Source organism: Rhinoraja longicauda, chromosome 17 (genome assembly GCF_053455715.1).
Source record: "Rhinoraja longicauda isolate Sanriku21f chromosome 17, sRhiLon1.1, whole genome shotgun sequence".
Classification (NCBI taxonomy): domain Eukaryota; kingdom Metazoa; phylum Chordata; class Chondrichthyes; order Rajiformes; family Arhynchobatidae; genus Rhinoraja; species Rhinoraja longicauda.
This window is the reverse complement of record NC_135969.1, coordinates 36,816,015-36,840,972: the sequence shown is the minus strand read 5'-3', so window position 1 is coordinate 36,840,972 and position 24,958 is coordinate 36,816,015. Positions and strand designations below refer to the sequence as shown.

General features: G+C 45.5%; 1 protein-coding gene across 3 annotated transcripts in view; it reads right to left on the bottom strand.

Annotated features, from left to right (window-relative positions):
• The window catches only part of LOC144601928 (FERM domain-containing protein 4B-like), a 272,807-nt gene that overhangs the window by 166,378 nt on the left and 81,471 nt on the right, over positions 1 to 24,958 (bottom strand). For 2 of the 3 annotated variants that reach the window (XM_078414517.1, XM_078414518.1), the window contains exon 1: positions 6,346 to 6,507. The exons of the other annotated variant lie outside the window; for it this stretch is intronic. In XM_078414517.1, the coding sequence (XP_078270643.1) occupies positions 6,346 to 6,507 (162 nt within the window). Of the gene's footprint in view, positions 1 to 6,345; positions 6,508 to 24,958 lie in introns of those variants that run through there. 3 annotated transcript variants of the gene reach the window in all.

Sequence of the window (24,958 nt, the reverse complement as noted above, 5' to 3'; positions counted from 1 at the left end):
TCCGTGTCGTATCTCCGTCCCCTCTGCGGCCTAACATCGAGGAGTTGGCAACCTATCCTGGAGACCGGCCCGGCGCTTCATGCCGCGGGCGTGGCGCGGACTTTAACGTCGCGGAGCTGTGATCCTTCGCCGAGGATCGACTGTGGAGAGCTCCAACCGCGGGGCCTGTGAACTTTAACACTGTGAGGCCCGCGGTCTCTGGTAAGAAGAGGTCGGCTCGGGAGCTCCATGTCGCGGAGTGTGTTTCAACCGTCCCGACACCGGAGTTTCGATCATCCCGACGCGAGGGCCTCGGACAGTCGGCAGCGGCGACTGCGGATGGTTCAACAGCCCCGACCGGGGGTGAACAAAGAGGAAGATGGTTGAACTTTATTACCTTCCATCACAGTGAGGAATCCGCTGTGTTGAATGTTTATGTTAAATGTGGTTGTTAAATTTTATGTGGCTGTGTGTCTTGTTGCTTTTTACTTAGTATTGCAACTCAAATTTCACTGTACCTTAATTGGTACATGTGACAATAAATTGAATCTTAATCTTGAATCAATGAATATGAACATGGACGTCGGCAAGGTCATGTGAAAGTCAGAACTTTTCTAAATTATAAATAAAAATCCATCGTCAGACCAAATATTTTAGAAGACAAAGAAAATAACTAATCATGGCTTTTTTTTTACTTCTGCAGCTGATGATATTTAACTAGGAAAAATACTGAAGCTTGCACAGGCACAATAATTAAGTTGTATTTAGAATAATGTTAGGACTGAAATAAGGATCAGATTTATAAATAGTTTCAAAATATATCACTTTGAGTTTAAAGAGGAGACTTTTTTTTGAAGTCTCAAAATAATATTTTGAGGATCAGTGCCTCTGTTTTTTGAGCTTTCAAAGTTAGTTAAACTAAGCTGGATTTAAATGAGCATTTAGTATATGCAGAAACACAGATCTGCAGATGCTGGTTTACACGAAAGATAGAAACAAAATGTTGGAGTTACTCAGCAGGTCAGGCAGCATCCCTGGGGAAAAAGGACAGGTGATGTTTCAGGTTGGGAACCTTCATCAGACTGCATATATAACTATTATACATCAGTATATATGACTGGTATTTCACTTTTGGGATTGCGGAAGCATTTCTCCATATCTTTGACAATATCTGCATCAGATTTAGTTTTAGTTTTAGAGATACAGCATGGAAACAGGCCCTTCGGCCCACCGAGTTCACGCTAACCAGCGATCACCATGTACACTAGCATCATCCTTACACACTAGGGATAATTTTAGCATAACTTTGGAGTGTGGGAGGAAGCCAGAGCACCAGGAGAAAACCCAAGGGGTCACAGGGAGAATGTACAAACTCCGTACAGACCACATCCATAGTCAGGATCAAACCCAGTCTCTAGCGCTGGGCGTAAGTCACATGCCACAGGGTACCTAGTTTCTGGCTTACTCTTGTAGTGTTGCCATGTGTGTAGGAAGGAACTGCAGATGCTGGTTTACACCAAAGATGGACACAAATTGCTGGAGTAACTCAGCGGGACAGGCTGCATCTCTGGAGAGAAGGAATAGGGTGATGTTTCGGGTTGAGACTCGTCTTCAGACTGCCAAGTGTGAGGCTGGTCCAGGTGAGGTTGATGCTGAAGGAACTGATAAAGCAAATGCCATTGAACGTCAGGAGTAGATGATTAGATACCCTCTGGTTGGAGATGATCATGACTTAGCACAAGGATTCCCCCCATGCCTACATCCCTGCCTTTTCTCAACTGATATCTCCAGACACCCAATGCCAATGGCCTAGAGCTCAGAACAGTTTTAGTAGACTGCTGCATGGAAGAAAGGATCTCAGTGAAAGGAATAGGTTGGACCATCTTGGATTGTTTTCTCTGGAGTGTTGGAAGCTGAGGTGAGACCCAATAGATGCATAGGAATTTATGAGAGGCATAGATGGGGTAGACTGTCAGACCATTTACACCCCAGGGCAGATATGCCAAAGATGTGAGTGGCACACTTTTAAGATGAGAGGGGCAAAGTTGAAAGGAGATGGGTGGAGTATGTTTTTAGTTTTTTTTTACACAGAGTGGTGGGTGCCTGGAACTTACTGCCAGAAGTGATGGTGGAGGCAGATATGAGAAAGGCATAGGCACATGGATCTGGAGGGAGAGATTGTGTAGGAAAATAACTGCAGATGCTGGTTCAAATCGAAGGTATCACAAAATACTGGATTTCATGGCTGATAAATAAACAGGCCCTTCGGTCCACTGAGTCCGTGCCATCCCTGCACACTAGTACTTTCCTATACACTAGGGCCAATTTACAGTTTTTAACAAAGCCAATTAACCTGCAAACCTGTATGGTATGCTTGCCTTTATAAATCAGAGCATCGAGTATAGAAGTTGGGATGTAATGTTGAAATTGTACAGGGCATTGGTGAGGCCAAATCTGGAGTATGGTGTGCAGTTCTGGTCGCCAAATTATAGGAAGGATGTCGACAAAATGGAGAGGGTACAGAGGAGATTTACTAGAATGTTGCCTGGGTTTCAGCACTTAGGCTACAGAGAGAGGTTGAACAGGTTGGGTCTTTATTCTTTGGAGCGTAGAAGGTTGAGGGGGGACTTGATAGAGGTTTTTAAAATTTTGAGAGGGACGGACAGAGTTGACGTGGGTAGGCTTTTCCCTTTGAGAGTGGGGAAGATTCCAACAAGGGGACATAGCTTCAGAATTGAGGGACAAAGGTTTAGGGGTAACATGAGGGGGAACTTCTTTACTCAGAGGGTTGTGGCTGTATGGAATGGGCTTCCGGTGGAAGTGGTGGAGGCTGGCTCGATTTTATTATTTAAGAGTAAATTGGATAGGTATATGGATAGGAGGGGATTGGAGGGTTATGGTCTGAGTGCAGGTAGATGAGACTAGGTCAGGGAGAATGGTCGGCGTGGACTGGCAGGGCCGGACAGGCCTGTTTCCATGCTGTAGTTGTTATATGTTGTTATATGTTATATGTGTCTTTGGAGTGTGGGAGGAAACCATAGCAGCCGGAGAAAACCCACACAGGTCACGGGGAGAACGTACAAACTCCGTACAGACAGTACCCGCAGCCAGGATCGAACCCGGGTCTCTGAAGCTGTAAGGCAGCAACTCTATTGCTGCGCCACCGTGCCGCCCATGGCATTGAGAGCATTGCAAATTATATTTTTGAACAACTTGATGTATTATTACTTGAATTTTATTTGCAATAAATATTGTGAACCAAAATCCAAAACAAAAAAAAAATGGCATCGATTTGTCAAGCCAACTTTGAAGTGCAAAGAAGCTTTTCTTGATAGAACCTGTGGCCAATTTCCCTTTCAAAGGTTCTGCAAGATGTCGTGCCCACAAGGAGAACTGCTCACTGTATTATTTACTCCAGATCAATATGATAGATCAGCTAAGATGATGTCGCTGCACAATCTCAGGGGTGCGTCATCTCAGCTGATTCTGAGGCGTACAGATTGGGCATTCTGGGGTAAAAGTTATCCAATCTCAGGCAGTGCAATTGGCCTACCTCAAAGGCAAAAGAGATTTCAAGGTTTATGCTCGAGTCAGGGTCAGGAGTGGCCTAGGCTGGACGGCAGATAATAATAGGTGGAATTCCTCCCAAGTACTCCACACGTATTCATTATCAAGAATCCCACATGAAGTATCTCCGGTTGGCCAAGACCATAAGATGTAGGTAGGCACAAACAGCTGGAGTAACTCAGCGGGTCAGACAGCATCCCTCGAGAAAAGGAAGAGGTGATGTTTTGGGTCGGGACCCTTCGTCAAACATTCAGAAATTCTACCATAAGATGTAGGAGCAGAATTAGGCCACCCAGCCTACCAAGTATGCTGCACCATTTGATCATGGCTGATCTGATCTTCCCTCTCGACCCCACTCTCCTGCCTTCTCCCCGTAATCTCTGACTCCGCTACCAGGCAGACCCTGCAATGCCAACTGACATCGAGCCTTCATGGTCTGGTCAGGTACCCTGCACTTACAAACTGGGATTGAAAATGGTGCCAAACTCTGGTGACTGTTCACTGTCTCAGTGCACTACTGATGCACACTTAGTATCTGAGATGCTTCCTAAGGTGTGTCTAAGTGCTTATGTATAGTGATACTTGTACTGAACTATATACAATAATGTATTTCACTGTACCACGACACATGATAATAAAGTGCCATTATAATGTTACCATTGTAATCAACAACCTATCAATCTTCGCTTGAAAAATACCCAATGATTTGGCCTCCACCGCCATCCATGGCAATGAATGCCACAGATTTACCAACTTCTGGCTAAAAAATCCTTCCTCATCTCCTTTCTAAAGATGGGTCCTTTTATTCTGAGGCTGTGCCCTCTGGTCCTAGACTCTCCCAATAGTGGAAATATCCTTCATCCACCATGGATACAGGAAACTTGGTAAATCTCTGAGCGTCACCAGCACGAGTGGAGAGACGGGCAAAGGCAAAATAGTTTCAGGTAGACACAAAATGCTGGAGTAACTCAGCGGGTCAGGCAGCATCTCGGGAGAGAAGGAATGGGTGACGTTTCGGTCCCGAAACGTCACCCATTCCTTCTCTCCCGAGATGCTACATGACCCGCTGAGTTACTCCAGCATTTTGTGTCTACCTTTGATTTATACCAGCATCTGCAGTTTTCTTCCTATACAAAATAGTTTCACATGCTGTAAAGGATCTGAATTATTGGGCAAATCGTAAGGATATTTCACACACTGAACATTTACGTTGTTTGTTACTCTGACCTTTAAAGTGTTATCCCTTTCTCTCCATCACATTTCCCAGCCAAGGAGATTAAATAGATAAAAGATAGACACAAAATGCTGGAGTAACTCAGCCTTGACAGGCAGCATCTCTGGATAGAAGGAATGGGTGATGTTTTAGGTTGAGATCTTTCTTCAGACTTCCCCTCGATGAAATAAATACCCTGCTTTTGCTCTCCCCGAGTTCCTTATCATTATCCATGTAGTCCATCAAGATGTTTGCGAGATTATGTCTTCCTTATTCCCTTTGATGTGGTGAATGTCTGATCCTGATACTCAGAAGCTAATCAATAAACAACTCCACAATAATTACGTTTTTCTCAGTAACACCAACTTCAAGTGTGAAACTGAGAGCACAATTCAGCAAGCTAATCCAATGAAAACATTCTACTGATCAATGTATTTTTTTCATTATATCACACATTGTACAAATCATTAACCAGTCGCCTTGAAATTAAAGTCCTCACCTCTGTATAGACTTGGGGACATTAGTTTTGACTTTGCACTGTCATTGTCTGTGTATCTGTCTGCGTTTTTATATATACTGAACTTTTTATAATTGATGTTTATCATGGTGTTTTACACCTTAATGTTTACTACCTGCCGTGCTGCTGCAAGCAAGAATTTCATTGAAGTTAGACACAAAAAGCTGGAGTAACTCAGCGGGTCAGGCAGCATCTCTGGAGAAAAGGAATAGGTGATGTTTTGGGTCGAGACCCTTCCTCAGGCTGAGAGTCAGGGAAAAGGGAAACAAGAGGTACAGGTGGTGATAGAGAGAGAGGTGGAGAACAAGTGAATGAAAGATATGCAAAAAAAGTTATGCAATTATTTCATTTATTAAAGTTAAGCAAATATTATTTCATCGTTTCGTTTAGGGTCATATGACAATAAACTTGACTCTCTTGCCAATTGAAAGTGTTATTTCAGTTCTGGATCTTCTATAAACAACATTCCCACTTTCAAGACCGGCTGGAATGAAGATACGTTAAAATTATTATAAACACAGCAGCGTGGGATTGAATTCAAAAGAAATCAGGGATTCAAAGAAGTGATTTTTTCTTAGTCTGCTGCCTTCAGCCTTCATTTAATCTCATGCTTGTGTTTTCTTTGGCATTTTAACGCAGGTTTTTAAATCTAGCAGCTGAGGTGTGAACAATTAATTGTGATCAGCTATTCATCTCTCAATTAGGTGAAGCTGAAATTCTTTCAGTGAGACATGATGTGTTCACTGATGGCAAAGCTGCACAAATTAACAATACAACTTTCTTAGCAGAAAAATTAGATTCGTTTTACAAGACCCAAGTGGCAGCAAAATAAATTCATATAATCTGTACACTGCGTATGGCTCGATTGCAACCATGCATTGCCTTTCCGCTGACTGGCCAGCACGCAACTAAAGCTTTTCTCTGTACCTCGGTACACGTGACAATAAACTGAACTAAACTAAAGAAGGTAGACATGGACAGTAAAAGAAAACCAGTTTAACGCACATCAGGCCTTGCTAGTAATCTGAGTACATGTCCACATGCGCTAAAATAGTGGTGATTATTTTACCTGGTAAACAGCACGTAGTCCGCACCAAGTCCTTAGCATTTGCTCACAAGACCGCATCCTCTCAGTATACCACCTTCTCAAAGCTGTAATTGTCAGAGTCCACAGAAAACGGCTGCCACTATACACCAAATCTTCCATTCCACACATGAAGGTTGAAGCCATCTCTTTTTTTAAAAAAACAACTTTAAAATCCCTCTTTCAGGATTTAAAGGCAAGTTAGTTATTTAAAACCAGGCTGGAAAAATAACTGCGAGCTTGTTCGGCTGACGGGAAAACTTCAGCATATACTGGATCACCACACAAAGTGCGGGGAGATGTAGAGAAACAGGTCGGACTCTAAACAAACTCTCCTTTCAGAGCACTTCCTGGGTAGACTCCAACGCATGCCCCAGCGTCGCTTGAAGCCAGGCCAATGTCTTTCGTGGCAGAGAAAACTCATGCACCGCTCGCTCCTGTGCTAACAACTCATGGACTAAAATCTATTCCAACCCCAGTAACTGCCAGTGAGTGCTGTAAACGGACTACGTGCTCATTTCCTAATTTCCTGCCGACAGAAAAAAAACCCACACATGGATGTGGAATCGGGCTGGAACAGAAACCGCCTGCACAGGAACATTTTATTATGCAGTTTTTCCAAGTCTAACGGGTGGTGTCTCCCTGAGAAACGGACACAAGGGCAAATATTTTGCTGAGAATCATCTTGGATCACTTAGGCTGCATCAGGAAAGGAAAGCAAACTTGCTGTTCATCCAAACTATGCGGCTGATTGCTACATGGGCAGATAAATGGGATGTAACGTCAGTTTTGAAAGCTTATTGTTGCAGCCTAATGAACAACAGCACAGAGAAACGTTCAGAAGCAGAGCACAATAACAAGGTGCTCCCAATATCAAGGCAGCAGCCAGTAATGACAGCACTCGAGAGTTTCACACCAAAATACTCAACGTCTTAAATCTGTTGCACAGTTCAGAACTTGATTAGTGGCAAACCCAATTATGCTCTTGGTTAGGAGGTGATTCTGCTAACAAATAGTTTGAGGCTTAATTCTTTTTTTTTTCTCATCTGTGTGTGTGTGTGTGTGTGTGTGTGGGGGGGGATCTTCCTGAACTGATTGGAAAATAAAATAGTAAACTGTTCCCCTTTCCACTGTCCCGCTCCGAAGAAAGCTGCACAAAGATCTTTTTTAACAGAGCATATATTAGCTTTGGCACAAAGCCTTCGCTCAGCTGTAAATCTGTTTCGGAATTCTCCAGTGTAAACGAAACGCTTTCCCTGAAAGCCAACCAGATTTGAAATAAAAATTAAACTCCTCCCACGGCAGAACTGTAAACCCAACCGCACAGAGAGTTTGGTCAGCTTGCTAACTACACCGTTGCTTAAAAGAACAGCTCGAGATTCCCTCCCCCACCCGAGTCATCCTGCCAGTTCCACTGTTGGCACCCATATGGCCCTTCGTTAGCACCTCTCCCACAGCCAACAATGGACCATTGTGGGCTCTACCTTTCCTTGGTCATCGGTGCCGTCTCCGATTTGTTCTGAACCCCTGAACGGGGGAAGGAATAAAGGAGGACCCGGCGTGGGGGGGAACGGCCGTGAGGTGGGGGAGAGAACAAAGGGGGACCTGGAGGGGGCATACTTTGTAAGAGCCCTTTATTGCATACCTTGGGTGTGCAAGCAAAGAATTTCACTGTGACTTTGTCACATGTGACAATAAAGTATTCAATTCAATTCATACCCTTAGTTTCTCTTCTCCCCTGGCTCTCAGTCTGAGGCAGGGTCTCAACCTGAAGCCATACACATTCCTTTTCTCGCTGCCTGACCCGCTGAGGATCTCCGGCATTTTGTGTCCATCGTCAGATTGAATGTGTTCACCTTTTTACCAACTCAGGAACAGCTTCATCCCCAGGGCCATAGCTGCTATGAACCGGTCCTGCTGAGCCGGATGGTCACATCGCACAGTGATCCGGCACAGATCTACTTGCACTTTATTCTGTCTTAAAACTGTTACAATTTGTTTCGTTGGGTTGTTGTTGTTTAAATTAATTAATTTATTGCATCGTATGGGAGGCGCATTTCCAATCTCGTTGTACCCCTGTACAATGACAATAAAGATATATTGTATTGTATTGTATTGTATGGTAGCCATTTCTATAAAACTCTCTGTTGGAGCGACATTAAATTACTATGACTGACAACGTCTAAATAGCGTGAATGAGCCCATCATGTGTAAAATTGTGACTAATGACTTTCTCTTCAAATGTGCTGTGATACAGGCACAGATGGTGCTGCCAATCAATATTTCATAAGCCCTGTTGAGAAAATTACCCATTGTGACAAAACGTCATTCAGTTGATACTCTCAAAGCAAGGGAATTATCACTGATTCTATGGAGTCCATATAAAACAATATTAACTTCTATAACTCACTCCAGACTTCAAGTAACCCTTCCTTTTCCTCTCTCTCCCCCTTCCCAGTTCTCCGACCACTTACTGTCTCTGACTACGTTATCTCTGTTTGCTTTGTTGATGTTACCTCCTCCCAGCTAACAATGATATTTTTTACATTTCTACATTTACAATTCTACATTTTCCTTGATCTCCATTCCCCTTGTCCCATTTTCACACCAACCATTCCTTATCTATGTATCTGTCTCTCCCCCTGACATCAGTCTCAAGAAGGGTCTCGACCCGAAACATCCCCCATTCCTTCTCTCCAGAGATGCTGCCTGTCCCGTTGAGTTGCACCAGCATTTTGTGTCGATCTTCACTCTAAAATCCAATTACTCTTAACAAGGAAAATAGATTCGAGCTTTTCATTAATCGCATCTTTCCCTCGCAGTTTGCCAGCTGATATTCAAGACTTGATCTTTCGCATGCTCTCAAGGGAAGCTATTTTTCATTTTTAGGAAACAGATGTTGTCTCCCAACTTTTGGTTCCAAGTCGCAATGACGTGAAAGGTGTTGATGAGCATTCTCTGCAGGATGAGTTTCGGTCCAGTTTAAATCCAAGAGTCGGCTAGGCAATCATGATTCATCGTTAATAACCCTCATCTTGTGGCTCTCAAATCTAACCAGCTCCACGCTGATTAGCTAACAAGTCACTTAGCCTACGCATTCAGATGTGGAGAGCAGGAAATTGAGGACATTGAACAGATCAGCAAATTTAAATTTCATTTCATCCTACTCAACTAGGATATTTTTGCATTTTCTGTATTTGAAGAGCGAGCGACACAGACTCGTACAGCACGGATACATGGCCTTTGGCCCAGAGCCCGTTTCTGTGCTGCGGGACTCTGCGACTCCTCAACCCCATGCCGACCAAAATGCCCCATCTAAGCTATTCCAATTTACCCCCCATTTAACCCATATCCCTCCAAACCTTTCCTATCTATGTATCTGTCCAAATGTCTTTTCAATGGTGCTCTTGTGCCTGCCTCAAACATTTCCTCTGGCAGCTTGTTCCATATACCCACCACCATCTTGTGTGGGAAATGTTCCTATCAAATCTTTCCTCCCTCACCATAGACCTGTGTTCTCCAGTTCTTGATTAGACAATAGACAATAGACAATAGGTGCAGGAGGAGGCCATTCGGCCCTTCGAGCCAGCACCGCCATTCAATGTGACCATGGCCGATCATTCTCAATCAGTACCCCCGTTCCTGCCTTCTCCCCATACCCCCTGACTCCGCTATCCTTAAGAGCTCTATCCAGCTCTCTCTTGAATGCATTCAGAGAATTGGCCTCCACTGCCTTCTGAGGCAGAGAATTCCACAACTCTCTGACTGAAAAAGTTTTTCGTCATCTCAGTTCTAAATGGCCTACCCCTTATTTCTAAACTGTGGCCCCTTGTTCTGGACTCCCCCAACATTGGGAACATGTTTCCTGCCACTAACGTGTCCAACCCCTTAATAATGATTCCCCAAACTTGCCGGGAAAAAAATACTGTGCGGACTCGCCCCTCAGCCTCCTGTGTTGCACGGAATAAAGTATTCCCTTACCCAACCTCTCCCCAGAGTTCAGGCCCTCGAATCTTGGCACCATCCTTGTAAATCTTGTCTGCACTCTTTCCTCTTTAATGGCATTTTTGCTAGAGCAGGGAAGACCAAAACGGCTGGTCACAGCCACCATAGTGGTTGGGTTGCTGCCTCGCAGCGCCAGAGACGCAGGTTCGATCCTGGATACAGGTGCTGTCGCTATGGAGTTTGCACGTTCTCCCAGTGACTGCATGGGTTTCCTCCGGGTGCTCCGGTTTCCTCCCATATTCCAAAGACGTGCAGGTTTGTAGGTTAATTGGCTTCTGTAAATTGTAAAATGTGCCTAGTCTGAGCGATAGTGCTAGCGTACAGGGTGAACGCTGGTCGACGCGGACTCGATAGGCCGAAGGGCCTGTTTCTACGCTGTATCTCTAAAGTCTAAAAGCGAAGTCTAAAGTCCTGCCCTGGTTTCACTTACTGAAGAGCAACACCTAGTATAAGAAAATAACTGCAGATGCGGGTACAAATCGAAGGTATTTATTCACAAAATGCTGGAGTAACTCAGCAGGTCAGGCAGCATCTCAACACCTCATACCTACCTACTTGTTTAAGTTAAATACCATCTGCCATTCATTGACACACTTAGAAACACAGAAAATAAGTGCAGGAGTAGGCCATTCGGCCCTTCGAGCCAGCACCGCCATTCAATATGATCATGGCTGATCATTCTCAATCAGTACCCCGTTCCTGCCTTCTCCCCATACCCCCTGACTCCGCTATCCTTAAGAGCTCTATCCAGCTTTGATGACCTTTTTACCTCCATAACTGTTGTCATGTTCGACAGCTGAATGACTCCTACCTAAACCGGTACCCCGTTCCTGCTTTCCCCAGTTCATCTAGATTCTTCTTTGGACTGAGATGAGGAAAAACGTTTTCACACAGAGAGTTGTGAATCGGTGGAATTTTCTGCCACAGAAGGCAGCGGAAGCCAATTCACTGGATGTTTTCAAGAATTAGATATAGCTCTTAGGGCTAACGGAATCAAGGGATATGGGGAAAAATTAGGAAGGGGGTACTGATTTTGGATGATCAGCCATGATCATATTGAATGGCGCTGCTGGCTCGAAGGGCCGAATGGCCTACTCCTGCACCTATTTTCTATGTTTCTATTTGGACCATTATACCACCAGTCTTGACGATATCTTCAAGCTTACCACCATGCTAACTACATCCTCATCCAAATCGTTATAATCAATGACAAACAACAGTGGACCCAGCATCGATCTCTGTGGCACATCACCGCTCAATGGCCTCCAATCAGAAGAACCACCTTCCATTGCTATGCTCTGACTTCTTCTACCAAGCCAATGTTGTATCCAAAATCCCCCAACTCTGGAAAACAGACTGTGTGAATTCACCCCTCACACTCCTGCGTTCCAGGGAATAAATTCCTCAGCGGGCCAACCTGCCCAGATTTTCTATCCTGCCTAGCTCCCTCATGTTCCAGATCCCAGAGGTGACAGGGTTGACACATGATGAGCCTTGGACGGCACCGGACCTGTACTCACTGGAGTTTAGAAGGATGGAGGGGTGGAGGGGGAAGCTCATTGAAACGTACCGAATCGTGTAAGGCCTGGATAGAGTGGATGCGGAGAGGATAGTTTCAGTGGTGGGGGAGTCTAGGACCAGAGGGCACAGCCTCAGAATAAAATGTTGTAGCTTTTAGAAAGGAGGAATTCCTTTATTGGAATTTATTGCTACAGACGGCTGTGGATGCCAAGTCATTGGGTATTTTTGAGACACATTCTTGATGAAGATGAAGAAGGATGAGAGGAGATCTTATCGAAACGTATAAGATTATTAAGGGGTTGGACACGTTAGAGGCAGGAAACATGTTCCCAATGTTGGGGGAGTCCAGAACAAGGGGCCACAGTTTAAGAATAAGGGGTAGGCCATTTAGAACTGAGATGAGGAAAAACCTTTTCAGTCAGAGAGTTGTGAATCTGTGGAATTCTCTGCCTCAGAAGGAGGCCAATTCTCTGCCTCAGTGGAGGCCAATTCTCGGAATGCATTCAAGAGAGAGCTAGATAGAGCTCTTAAGGATAGCGGAGTCAGGGGGTATGGGGAGAAGGCAGGAACGGGGTACTGATTGAGAATGATCAGCCATGATCACATTGAATGGCGGTGCTGGCTCGAAGGGCCAAATGGCCTCCTCCTGCACCTATTGTCTATTGTCTATTGAGTACGGGTGTCAGAGGTTAAGGGGAGAAGGCAGGAGAATGGGGTGAGAGGGACAAATAGATCAGCCATGATTGAATGGCGGAGTAGATGGTGGACAGAATGACCTAATTCTGCTCCTATTACTTACGAACCTAGGACCTCATCCCTTCCACCAACGTCGTTGGTACCAACATGCACCCCAATCTCAACCTCCCCTTTCATAAAGCCCAACAGTCACTCCAAGGCATCCTTGACCTGAGCACTTGCAAGGCAACAGACCATTCTGAAGTCACATTTGCTTCTTGTGTTGCCAGCTCCAAATTGGATCTGGTGACATTAAATTTGCTGATACTGCACATTATAAAGGTTGTGCTTAAGAAAATGCATATTGGAAAATCCATCATTCCTTCCAATTTGATATATATTCCTTACTCATTTCCCCCCCCCCCCATCTTATCATTGCTGACTGCAATGTCACAATTACGATAAAATATATTTTAATGCAGTCGCTCCTGAGCAGTTCATTGGGACTCGTGCTCGAAGCTCTCGTTTCATACTTTGGATGCCACCTATTAGTACATAGTTTGAGGGCAGTGCAGTGATTTGGCAGAAATAAGGGGAACTGCAGGTGCTGGTTTACAAGATGCGTTGCAAAGTGCTAGAGTAACTTTGAAGCAGCACAATGCGCAGCGGCAGAGTTGCTGCCTTACATTGCCAGAGACCCGGGTTCGATCCCGACTACGGGTGCTGTCTGCGCGGAGTTTGTACGTTCTCCCTGTGACCGTGTGGGTTTTCTCCGGGTGCTCCGGTTTCCTCCCACACTCCAAAGACGTACAGGCTTGTTGGTTAATGGGCTTGGGTAAAATTGTAAATTATGCCTCGTGTGCAGGATAATGTTAGTGTACGAGGTGATTGCCGGTCAGCACGGACTCGGTGCGCGGAAGGGCCGGTTTCCGCACTGTATCTCTAAACTAAACGGTTTCTTCCTACACTCCAAAGATGTACAGGTTTGGAGGTTTGTGTAGAAAGGAACTGCAGATGCTGGTTTATACCGAAGGAAAAACCCCCCACAAAGTGCTGGAGTAACTCAACAAGTCACACGGCATCCATGGAGAAAAAGGATGGCTGATAGATTCCTCTCAAATAGGATATTTGTGCATTTCTGCAGTTCCAGATTTTTTTTTGTTGCAGAAATAAACTTTATTTAGTACAATTTAGGGCGGCACGGTAGCGCAGCGGTAGAGTTGCTGCTTTACAGTGAATGCAGCGCCGGAGACTCAGGTTCGATCCTGACTACGGGTGCTGCACTGTAAGGAGTTTGTACGTTCTCCCCGTGACCTGCGTGGGTTTTCTCCGAGATCTTCGGTTTCCTCCCACACTCCAAAGACGTACAGGTATGTAGGTTAATTGGCTGGGTAAATGTAAAAATTGTACCTAGTGGGTGTAGGATAGTGTTAATGTGCGGGGATCGCTGGGCGGCACAGACTTGGAGGGCCGACAAAGGCCTGTTTCCGGCTGTATATATATGATATATGATAATAAGAAATCTTTGCAAACCAAGAACATTCTTCCCACATTCGCAGTGTTTACATATACACGGGTATTATATTCAGTAATGTTCACAACTACCCTTATACTCTTAACCTTTGCCACTCATGTGGCAGCCTGGGGTGATACCCCTTCCCTTGTTTGAGGGGTGTCCCCACCGGACTCTGGCCCCCTCAATGTCCCAGCGTGGAAGGAGCCCATACTGTGGTCCTCCCTCACAGAGCCCTGGCGTTGGCTGCATCGGGCGGGCTTCAGCGAGTCCCTCTGCAGCTCAAGAGGTCGAGTCGCAGTCACACAGCATGAGAACAGGCCCCTCGACACAGGACTGTTCCCGCGCTACACGACTCGGTGACTCGACCTCTTCAATTCCATGCCGACCAAGGTGGCCCTTCGTGGGGCATGGACAATCATGGAAAAGATCGACATCAGCATGAAGCCCTCTACAACAGGACCGTGGGTGCAGGCTTATTATAAATAGATTTTTAAATTTAGATTTAGATTTTTAGGTTTAGAGATACAGCGCGGAAACAGGCCCTTCGGCCCACCGAGTCCGTGCCGCCCAGCGATCCCCGCACATTAACACTATCCTACACACACTAGGGACAATTTTTTACATTTTACCCAGTCAATTAACTTACATACCTGTACGTCTTTGGAGTGTGGGAGGAAACCGAAGATCTCGGAGAAAACCCACGCAGGTCACGGGGAGAACGTACAAACTCCGTACAGATGGCGCCCGTAGTCAGGATCGAACCGGAGTCAATAGACAATAGACAATAGACAATAGGTGCAGGAGTAGGCCATTCGGCCCTTCGAGCCAGCACCGCCATTCAATGTGATCATGGCTGATCATTCTCAATCAGTACCCCGTTCCTGCTTTCTCCCCATACCCCCTGTCTCCGGCGCTGCATTCGCTGTAAGGCAGCAACTCTACCGCTGCACCACCGTGCCGTGATGTGAAATAAATCACATCAATACAACCGAGCAAAACTCAACAGAGCAAAGCAGAAGATACAGAGTGCAGAATGTTGTTCACATCAGTGCATCAGTTCCAGAGACGCCTGCAATGGCGTGGAAGTGATTGGGACAGGACCCGAGCTTATGGAAGGACCGTTCAGGAGCTGAATAACAGAGGGGATGAAGCTGCCCCTGAGATAGCACCCAGGGGGTGGAACGAAGGACATGGCCACAGTGACCAATGTCTGCAGACATGGTCCAAAGAGGTCATGCCAGTGCCTTAGGAGAAACAATGACCTCCCGAGAAATAATGGCTAGTCCAGGGCAGTGAACAATGCCACAAATCCCATTTATTAACACATGCATATTGACTCTCAGACTTATCCTAATTCCACAAGCCAATCCACACACTCAAACACACCAGCCTTATTATTCCTACAACTTACCGAATAGCGAAAGGCCTGGATAGAGTGGATGTGGAGAGGATGTTTCCACTAGTGGGAGAGTCTAGGACCAGAGGGCATAGCCTCAGAATTAAAGGACGTTCCTTTCGGAAGGAGATGAGGAAGAATTTCTTTGGTCAGAGGGTGGTGAATCTATGGACTTCTTTGCCACAGAAGGCTGTGGAGGCCTTCAATAAATATTTTTAAGGCAGAGATAGATAGACTCTTGATTAACATAGAAACATAAAAAATAGGTGCAGGAGGAGGCCATTCGGCCCTTCGAACCAGCACCGCCATCCATTGTGATCATGGTTGATCGTCCCCAATCAATAACCCGTGCCTGCCTTCTCCCCATATCCCTTGATTCCACAAGCCCCTAGAGCTCTATCTAACTCTTAAATCCATCCAGTGATTTGGCTTCCACTGCCCTCTGTGGCAGAGAATTCCACAAATTCACAACTCTATGGGTGAAAAGGTTTTATTCTCACCTCAGTTTTAAATGGCCTCCCCTTTATTCTAATACTGTGGCCCCTGGTTCTGGGCTCGCCCAACATTGGGAACATTTTTCCTGCATCTAGCTTGTCCAGTCTTTTTATAATTTTATATGTTTCTATAAGATCCCCTCTCATCCTTCGAAACTCCAGTGAATACAAGCCTAGTCTTTTCAATCTTTCCTCATACGTCAGTCCCGCCATCCCAGGGATCAATCTTGTGAACCTATGCTGCACTGCCTCAATTACAAGGATGTCCTTCCTCAAATTAGAAGACCAAAACTGTACACAATACTCCAGATGTGGTCTTACCAGGGCCCTTTACAACTGCAGAAGAACCTCTTTACTCCTATACTGAAATCCTCTTGTTATGAAGGCCAACATTCCATTAGCTTTCTTCACTGCCTGCTGCACCTGCACGCCAACTTTCAGTGACTGATGTACAAGGACACCCAGGTCTCGCTGCACCTCCCCCTTACCTAACCTAACTCCATTGAGATAATAATCTGCCTCCTTGTTTCTGCCACCAAAGTGGATAACCTCACATTTATCTATATTATACTGCATCTGCCATGCATCTGCCCACTCACTCAACCTGTCCAGGTCACCCTGCAACCTCCTAACATCCTCTTCACAGTTTACACTGCCACCCAGCTTTGTGTCATCCCCAAACTTGCTAGTGTTGCTTCTAATTCCCTCTTCCAAATCATTAATATATATGGTAAACAATTGTGGCCCCAACACCGAGCCTTGCGGCACTCCACTCGCCACTGCCTGCCATTCTGAAAAAGACCCGTTTACTCCTACTCTTTGCTTCCTGTCTGCCAACCAATTTTCTATCCATGTCATCACATTACCCACAATACCATGTGCTCTAAATTTAGTCACCAATTTCCCATGCGGGCCCTTATCAAAGGCTTTCTGAAAGCAGATTAGCACAGGTGTCAGGGATAATGAGGAAAAGGCAGGAGAATGGGGTTGGGAGGGAGAGATAGATCAGCTATGATTGAATGGCGGCATAGACTTGATGGGCTGAATGGCCTAATTCTGCTCCTATCACATGCCTTGAATCACACTCATTAACACCCTTGGCCTCTCTACAGCACCACAGCCAAACAAACATCACAGCAGATAATTGCCAATGTCCCAGTGCCCTGAAACATGCAGGCATGTGACAGGGAGCTCAGGCAACCGTGAGCTGTTGTCAAAGAGACAAACAGCTAGTCAGGATCGAAGACAGACACAAAAAGCTGGAGTAACTCGGCGGGACAGGCAGCATCTCTGGAGAGAAGGAATGGGTGACACTTTGGGTCGAGTCCCTTCTTCAGACAGATCGAACCCAGGTCTCTGTCGTTGTGAGGCAGCAACTCTACCGCTGCGCCACTGTGCGGATGAGTTGGGCCGAAGTGCCCATTTCCATGTTGTTAAGTTCCGACTCTATGACTCTAAATGCTCAGTCTACAGGCCATGACTAGGTCAGGGAGAATGGTCGGCGTGGACTGGTAGGGCCGGACAGGCCTGTTTCCATGCTGTAGTTGTTATATGTCTGTAAAGTGGAACACACTTTCACGGGATTCCTTTATATAAAAAAATAAAAGCTTTGTACATTCTGTGAAAGGCCAGGTATTACTCAGTGTGTGCAGATAGATGAACAGCTCATTATGTTGCCTATTAGATGTTAGAGGGAAATCAAAAAGTCTGTCAAAGCATAGCCTCCAGCTGGTAGCACAGATGGTGTGATATCTGTACGCTGAATCCAGAGCCCGCAACAAATAATAATTCTTCAGGACTGGATTTTAGAGTGTAGAGGGAATGAATGGCACATGCTAATGAGAGAGACCTCAAGAAGAGTGGAGCCCATAATGGCCCAATGTTGGCTGGGGTGGATGGAGTCCACAATGGCCCATTGTTGGCTGGGGAAGATGGAGTCCACAATGGCTCAATGTTGGCTGGGGTGGATGGAGTCCATAATGGCCCAATGTTGGCTGGGGTGGATGGAGTCCACAATGGCCCATTGTTGGCTGCGGTGGATGGAGTCCACAATGGCCCATTGTTGGCTGCGGTGGATGGAGTCCACAATGGCCCATTGTTGGCTGCGGTGGATGGAGTCCACAATGGCCCATTGTTGGCTGGGGTGGATGGAGTCCGTAATGGCCCATTGTTGGCTGGGGACGATGGAGTCCATAATGGCCCATTCTTCCCCACCCTACAATGGGCCATTATGAACACCACCCTTCCAGAGGTCATCTGTTGCCAGCCCTGATTTGTTCTGGCCTTTTCTCACCTCCAGTCCCCCCCACCCCCTCCCCGCCCACCTCTATCTTTCAGTCTGAACAAGGGTCACAGCCCAAAATGTCACCTACGCCTTCTCTCCAGAGATGCTGCCTGACCCGCTGAGTTACTCCAGCATTTTGCGTCTATCTTCGATATAAACCGAAACCTGCAGTTCCTTCCCACAATACAACATTTCAGGGCAGGATGTCAGTGCTGTACAAATTCCAAATGGATATATTATACAAAGCACAAATTTATGCATAATATGTCATAAACTCCTTGCTTTCACACAATTTGGATTGCACAAAGCTGGCTGGATTATTGCTGTTGCCACTTCAGGAATTGCAACTGCGTTTGGTGCAGTTCCTTCAAAAAGGCAATAATGAAGAATAAATTAAAATCAACAGCACTTTATGTACCTAATAAATAGATGTTGAAGGTTGGGTGGCTTTGAAGGGCAATGAAGGAGGGTAGTTTTTAATGACTGTTGTGCCTTGTGAGAACAGCTTCATGAGTTTGAACAAAAGGACCCGATGCCAAACATTGCCTGTCCATTCAATGGTGCTTTATGGTCATGTGTATGAAATGCTTCTTCTTCTTCTTAAGCCCTTGGCTCCTCTAGGGAGCATAGGCCATTGACAAATATCCTCCACCTCACTCGGTTGTTGGCGGTTCTTTCGAGATCTCCCCAGTTGAGCCCACTCCCAGACATTCCTGCCTGGACACCTCTTCTCCAGCTGTTCCTGGGGCCACCTATTTTCCTTTTTCCTTGGGGGTTCCATTTCAGGGATGGCGGGTGATGTTTGTGGCAGGTTTTCTGAGGGTGTGTCCAATCCAACTCCATTTTCTCTTTTGAATTTGTAGAGTATGAAGTGCTAACACAGTGAAATTCTGTTTTTCATACAAACAGTCCAGCAGAGTATTGCCGTACCCCCGAACCTCAATTAGCAAGCGTCCAGAAGTAGTCTACTGCGGCCACATGCAAGAGGCACAATGTTTTGCCACCATTTTCATCAGATCTTAAGGATAGCGGAGTCAGGGGGTATGGGGAGAAGGCAGGAACGGGGTACTGATTGAGAATGATCAGCCATGATCACATTGAATGGTGGTGCTGGCTCGAAGAGCTGAATGGCCTACTCCTGCACCTATTGTCTATTGTCTATTAGTGATAGGAGCAGAATTAGGCCATTCGGCCCATCAAGTCTACTCCACCATTCAATCATGGCTGATCTATCTCTCCCTTCTAACCCCATTCCCCTGCCTTCTCCTCATAACCTCTGATACCTGTACTAATTATGAATCTATCTCTGCCTTAAATATATCCACTGACTTGGCCTCCACAGCATTCTATGGCAAAGAATTCCACAAATTCATCACCCACTGACTAAAGAAATGTCTTCTCAACTCCTTACTAAATGAATGTCCTTTAATTCTATATGACCTCTAGTCCTAGACTCTCCCACTAGTGGAAAGATCCTCTCCACATTCACTCTGTCCAAGCCTTTCACTATTCCGTACGTTTCAATGAGGTCCCCCTCATTCTTCTAAACTCCAGCGTGTCGAGGCCCATTGCCGTCAAATGCTCATCAGATGTTAATCATCATATTTTCAAAGTCTACGTTCTAGTTCTTGTGAGCGGTGCCTGGTCTATGCAAGTCCCAGGCATCTCCTTCCTTGGACACCATGCCCCTCTCCCTCCCCAGGTGCTGCCTGACCAGCTGAATTCCTCCAGCACTTTTGTGTTTTGCTCAAGTTTCCAGCATCTGCAGTTCTTTGTGCCTCAATGATATTTTGGTGCCCAAGGTGAGTAAAAATCCAGAGATGACAAAGAGCTCAGTAAGTCTCTCAATAGAAACTGATCTACATATTTACTAGGAAGAGGCCTGAGGCTAAAGTTACCACAAATGAATGAATGAATAAGTTTATTGGTCAAGTATGTGCATATAAACACAGGTTTATAACAAAAAACAAAAAAACAGGTTTATAATTTTTTTGAAATCTTTCCAAATTTTAGATAATAAATTATATTTTAATCGCATGACCTGCCTTTTACATTCTGCAGTATTCATTTACTTACAGTTAATTATTTATTTTACAGTTTACATCTATTTACATTTATTTAGTCTAGTTTGGTTTATTGTCACATAACGAGAAACAGTGAAAAGCTTTTGTTGCGTGCACGGTAGCGCAGCGGTAGAGTTGCTGCTTTACAGCGAATGCAGCGCCGGAGACTCAGGTTCGATCCTGACTACGGGTGCTGCACTGTAAGGAGTTTGTACGTTCTCCCCGTGACCTGCGTGGGTTTTCTCCGAGATCTTCGGTTTCCTCCCACACTCCAAAGACGTACAGGTATGTAGGCTAATTGGCTGGGTAAAAATGTTATTAAAAAAATAAAAATTGTCCCTAGTGGGTGTAGGATAGTGTTAATGTACGGGGATCGCTGGGCGGCACGGACTTGGTGGGCCGAAAAGGCCTGTTTCCGGCTGTTTATATATGATATGATATGATATGATAACCAGTCAGCTGAAAGACAATGCATGATGACAATCACGCCATGCACAGTGCACAGATACACAATAAAGGGAATAACGTTTGGTGCAAGGTATAGTCCAGTAATGTCCGATCAAAGATAGTCCGAGGGCCTCCATTGAGGTAGATAGTAGCTCAGCTCTCTGGTTGTTGCTAGGTTGGTTCAGTTGCCTGTTAAAGATCATCCAAGCAGTTTGGTTCACAAAAGATACTTGTGTCAAGTCAACCTAACTGTGACTGACTGGATCAATGATATAAATCGAGCTTGATAAACAAAAAGGACTCATCATCTCAATTATAAGGTACAGAATGATAGCTGGCTTAACTGCACAAGTACTTGCTAGTACTATACTCGCTGGAATTTAGAAGACAGAGGGGGGATCTTATAGAAACATATAAAACTCTTAAGGGGTTGGAGAGGCCAGATGCGGGAAGATTGTTCCCGATGTTGGGGAAGTCCAGAACTAGGGGTCACAGCTTAAGGATAAGGGGGAAGTCTTTTAGGACCGAGATGAGAAAACATTTCTTCACACAGAGAGTGGTGAGTCTGTGGAATTCTCTGCCACAGAAGGTAGTTGAGGCCAGTTCATTGGCTATATTTAAGAGGGAGTTAGATGTGGCCCTTGTGGCTAAAGGGATCAGGGGATATGGAGAGAAGGCAGGTACAGGTTACTGAGCTGGATGATCAGCCATGATCATATTGAATGGCGGTGCAGGCTCGAAGGGCCGAATGGCCTACTCCTGCACCTATTTTCTATGTTTCTGTTTCTATGTTTTAGCTTCAGCTAATTTAAAATAAAAACTTAGCTTAAACAAGAGGAGGACTGCCCTGCAGATTTTTGGCACATTTTATCGAGTACAAAGAAAATCTCTGTGGATTTTTTTGGAGATTTATTTTGTGACACGTTTGTACAAGTGCTGAACACCTGGACGATCAAAAGAAGTTACGAATGATTTGAGAGGAGCAAGAGAGCACATAACTCATGAATCTGGGCAGAAGGCTTGCATGTACTGCTGCAATCTATATAAACTATGGGCATTACTTTCAATAGTGCACTCTGCGTGGTGTCTCACTCTAATATATAGTTGGCAGATTTTAGGCCTTGACAAAATCTTTAATGCGCACAATGTTTAATGCTTGAAGTACGAGCAACAAAGCAATGGATGATTTTGTTTAGTTTACAGATACAGTATGGAAGCAGGCCCTTTGGCACATCGAGTCCACGCCGACCATCGATCAGCCCGTTCATACTAGTTCTATTTTATCCCACTTTCGCATCCACTCCCTACAGACTAGGTGCAATTTACAGAAGGTCACTTAACTTGCAAACCCGCATGTTTTTGGGATGTGGGAAGAAACTGGGGCACCTGGGGAAACCCACGTGGTGACAGGGAGAACGTGCAAACTCCACTTAGACAGCACCCGAAGTCAGGACCGAACCTGGGACTCTGGCGTTATGAGGCAGCGGCTCTACCAGCTGTACCACCGTGTCGCCCTGGTTGTAAGATGCCACCACTGTTATGTACGTTGGCATTTGTGACATGAATGTCTTGGGGAAATAGATGACCACTTTAGCACAAGTGGTCATTGTGGTTTGTGTGATGCCAAGTGCTCCAATCAGTCATCGGAGTTGAGTCCAAGATTGAAGGTTGGTCTACGAGGACGTTTGTTGCTGGCCGACCAAGGGAAGGCGATGGTCAGAGGCCCTGCAGCAGCCTGGGGCTTACCTGAAACGTAGGCCGCTCATAACAACTGGAGCACGGACTGGGCTTGGACAATGGTGCCAAAAATGGTGCCTCTTGCATGCAGGCTCAGTGGACCACTTCTGTCCAGCTGCTAATCGGGAGTGGTATGGTGATACTCTACTGGACTGTGTGTAAGAAAAGATGTCACTGTGCGTTTGCACTTTGCACATGTGACAAAAATGCACCATTGAAAACAATGCCGATGGATAACTATGCACAAACACGAGAACAAAAGTCCACTCGTGAGATCTAAAATACCAGAGTGAAGGAAGGCAAGAGACACCCAGACATTAACCAAACTGTCACTTGAGAATCATCCAACTCTGACAAACGGCAGCATGCAACCCGTTTGTGTTTGTTAATCAACGTTACCTTCCTCATTGAGCAAGTCTGAAGATAGGTCCGAAACCAAATTGTCATCTATCCATGTCTTCTAGAGATGTTGCCCGACCCGCTGAGTTACTCCAGCACTTTGCATTCTTCTCAGTGATCAAGCTATTACAATGACCTCAAAAGCAACGGAATGATATAAAGAAAATGGAATGTCCATCCAAGGTGAGAGTTTAGTTGGTCCCCGGTCTGATTTGGACCCCCGCATTGAGTTAGAGTCAGAGAGTCATAGAGTGATACAGCGTGGAAACAGGCCCTGTGGCCCAACTTGCCCACACCGGCCAACATGCCCCAGCTACGCTAGTCCTACCTGCCAGCATTTGGTCCATATCGCACCAAACCTGTCAGTTAGCTGAATTTATTGTACACACACTGCAGAATGGTATCCACAGTGGCAGCTGGAATGTGCCTGTGTTTATAGAAAGATCACATCTGGTAACTTTAGGAGCCACAATGGTTTATCACTCCATCATGCAGATCCCTTAAAGATAACCACCAGATGCTATTCTTGGTCACTACGTTCAGAGATTGACCATACGATTCATAAGACCATAAGACACAGGAGCAGAATTAGGCCATTCAGCCCATCGAGGCTGTTCCGCCATTTGATCGTGGCTGATCTATTTCTCCCCCTCAACCACATTCTCCCGCCTCCTCCCTGCAACCTTTGACGCCCCTATTAATCAAGAACCTATCAAACTCCGCTTTAAAAATACCCAATGTTTTGGTCTCCACAGGCACCAAATTCCACAGATTCACCACCCTCGGGCCAAAGAAATTCCTTCTCATCTCCATTTTAAAAGGTACATCCTTTAATTCTGGGGTTGTGCGAATTTCATTGCACTGCCTGGGTATGTGAGCATAAAACACACTTAAATGGTTCCAGATTTTCCCATGACTGGAAACATCCTTTCCACGTCCACTCTATCCAGGCCTTTCATTATCCGGTGGGTTTCCATGAGATTTCCCGCCCATCCATCTAAATACTCCAGCGAGCACAGGCCCAGAGCCATCGTACGCTCCCGATCACCCCCCTGGTATGGTGGCCACGCTTTCCGCTGCATGGATTCCACACCTCAACCTCATACTCTTGCAGATATCCCCTGAATCCCACCCCTTTGATCTGGTCATTTAATCTATCGGGTTCAGCACGCATTGCCTTCAGCAGCTGACCATTTTACAAACAGGTGTGATCCAGCCACACAGAGGCCGTTCTTGTTTGCTCGTAGCAACTATGTGATGAACAGCTGCCGGCTCACACGTGAGAGCATCAAACCCTGCTCATTTCAACCCTTGGCTACAGTCCACTGTCAGGAATCAATACCAGGAATTCAAACAGTGCCACTGTACACTGGCGACACCAACAGTAATTCAATTTATTCTGATTACAGGTGGCACGGTGATGCAGCGGTAGAGTTGCTGCCTTACAGCGCCAGAGACCCGGGTTCAATCCTGACAGCAGGTGCTGCCTGTATGGAGTTTGTACATTCTCCCTGTGACCTCGTGCGTTTTCTCCAGGTGCTCCGGTCTTCTCCCACACTCCGAAGACGTACTGGTTTGTAGGCTAATTGGCTTTGGTAAAATTCTAAATTGTCCCTAGTGTGTGTGTGTGTGTGTGTGTAGGATAGTATTAGTGTGCGGGCACCGGCATGGACTAGGTGGGCCGAAGGGCCTGTTTCTGCACTGTATCTCTAAACTAAACATCACCACCAACTAGTTTGCTCCCCCCGTATGCAATTGTTAGCCAGTAAACAGAATCACTATGTCCTACTTGTGAAAATACTGATGGACCAAATTCTTCTATCATTCAATTTGAACACATTAAACCTGGTTCAAAGGAAACCCTGCTTGATGTTAGAGTAACCAGAGAGCTCTTTTTTTGGATATACGACTCCACACATTGCCAGGACAGATACTGTAGTACTTTTAAATTGAGAAACCTTGGAAAGGGTTGTTGTTACTGGGTGGAAAGGGCGAGTAAGTGAACTGAATAGAACAGAATGGTTAGACAGTATAAGAAAATAACTGCAGATGCTGGTACAA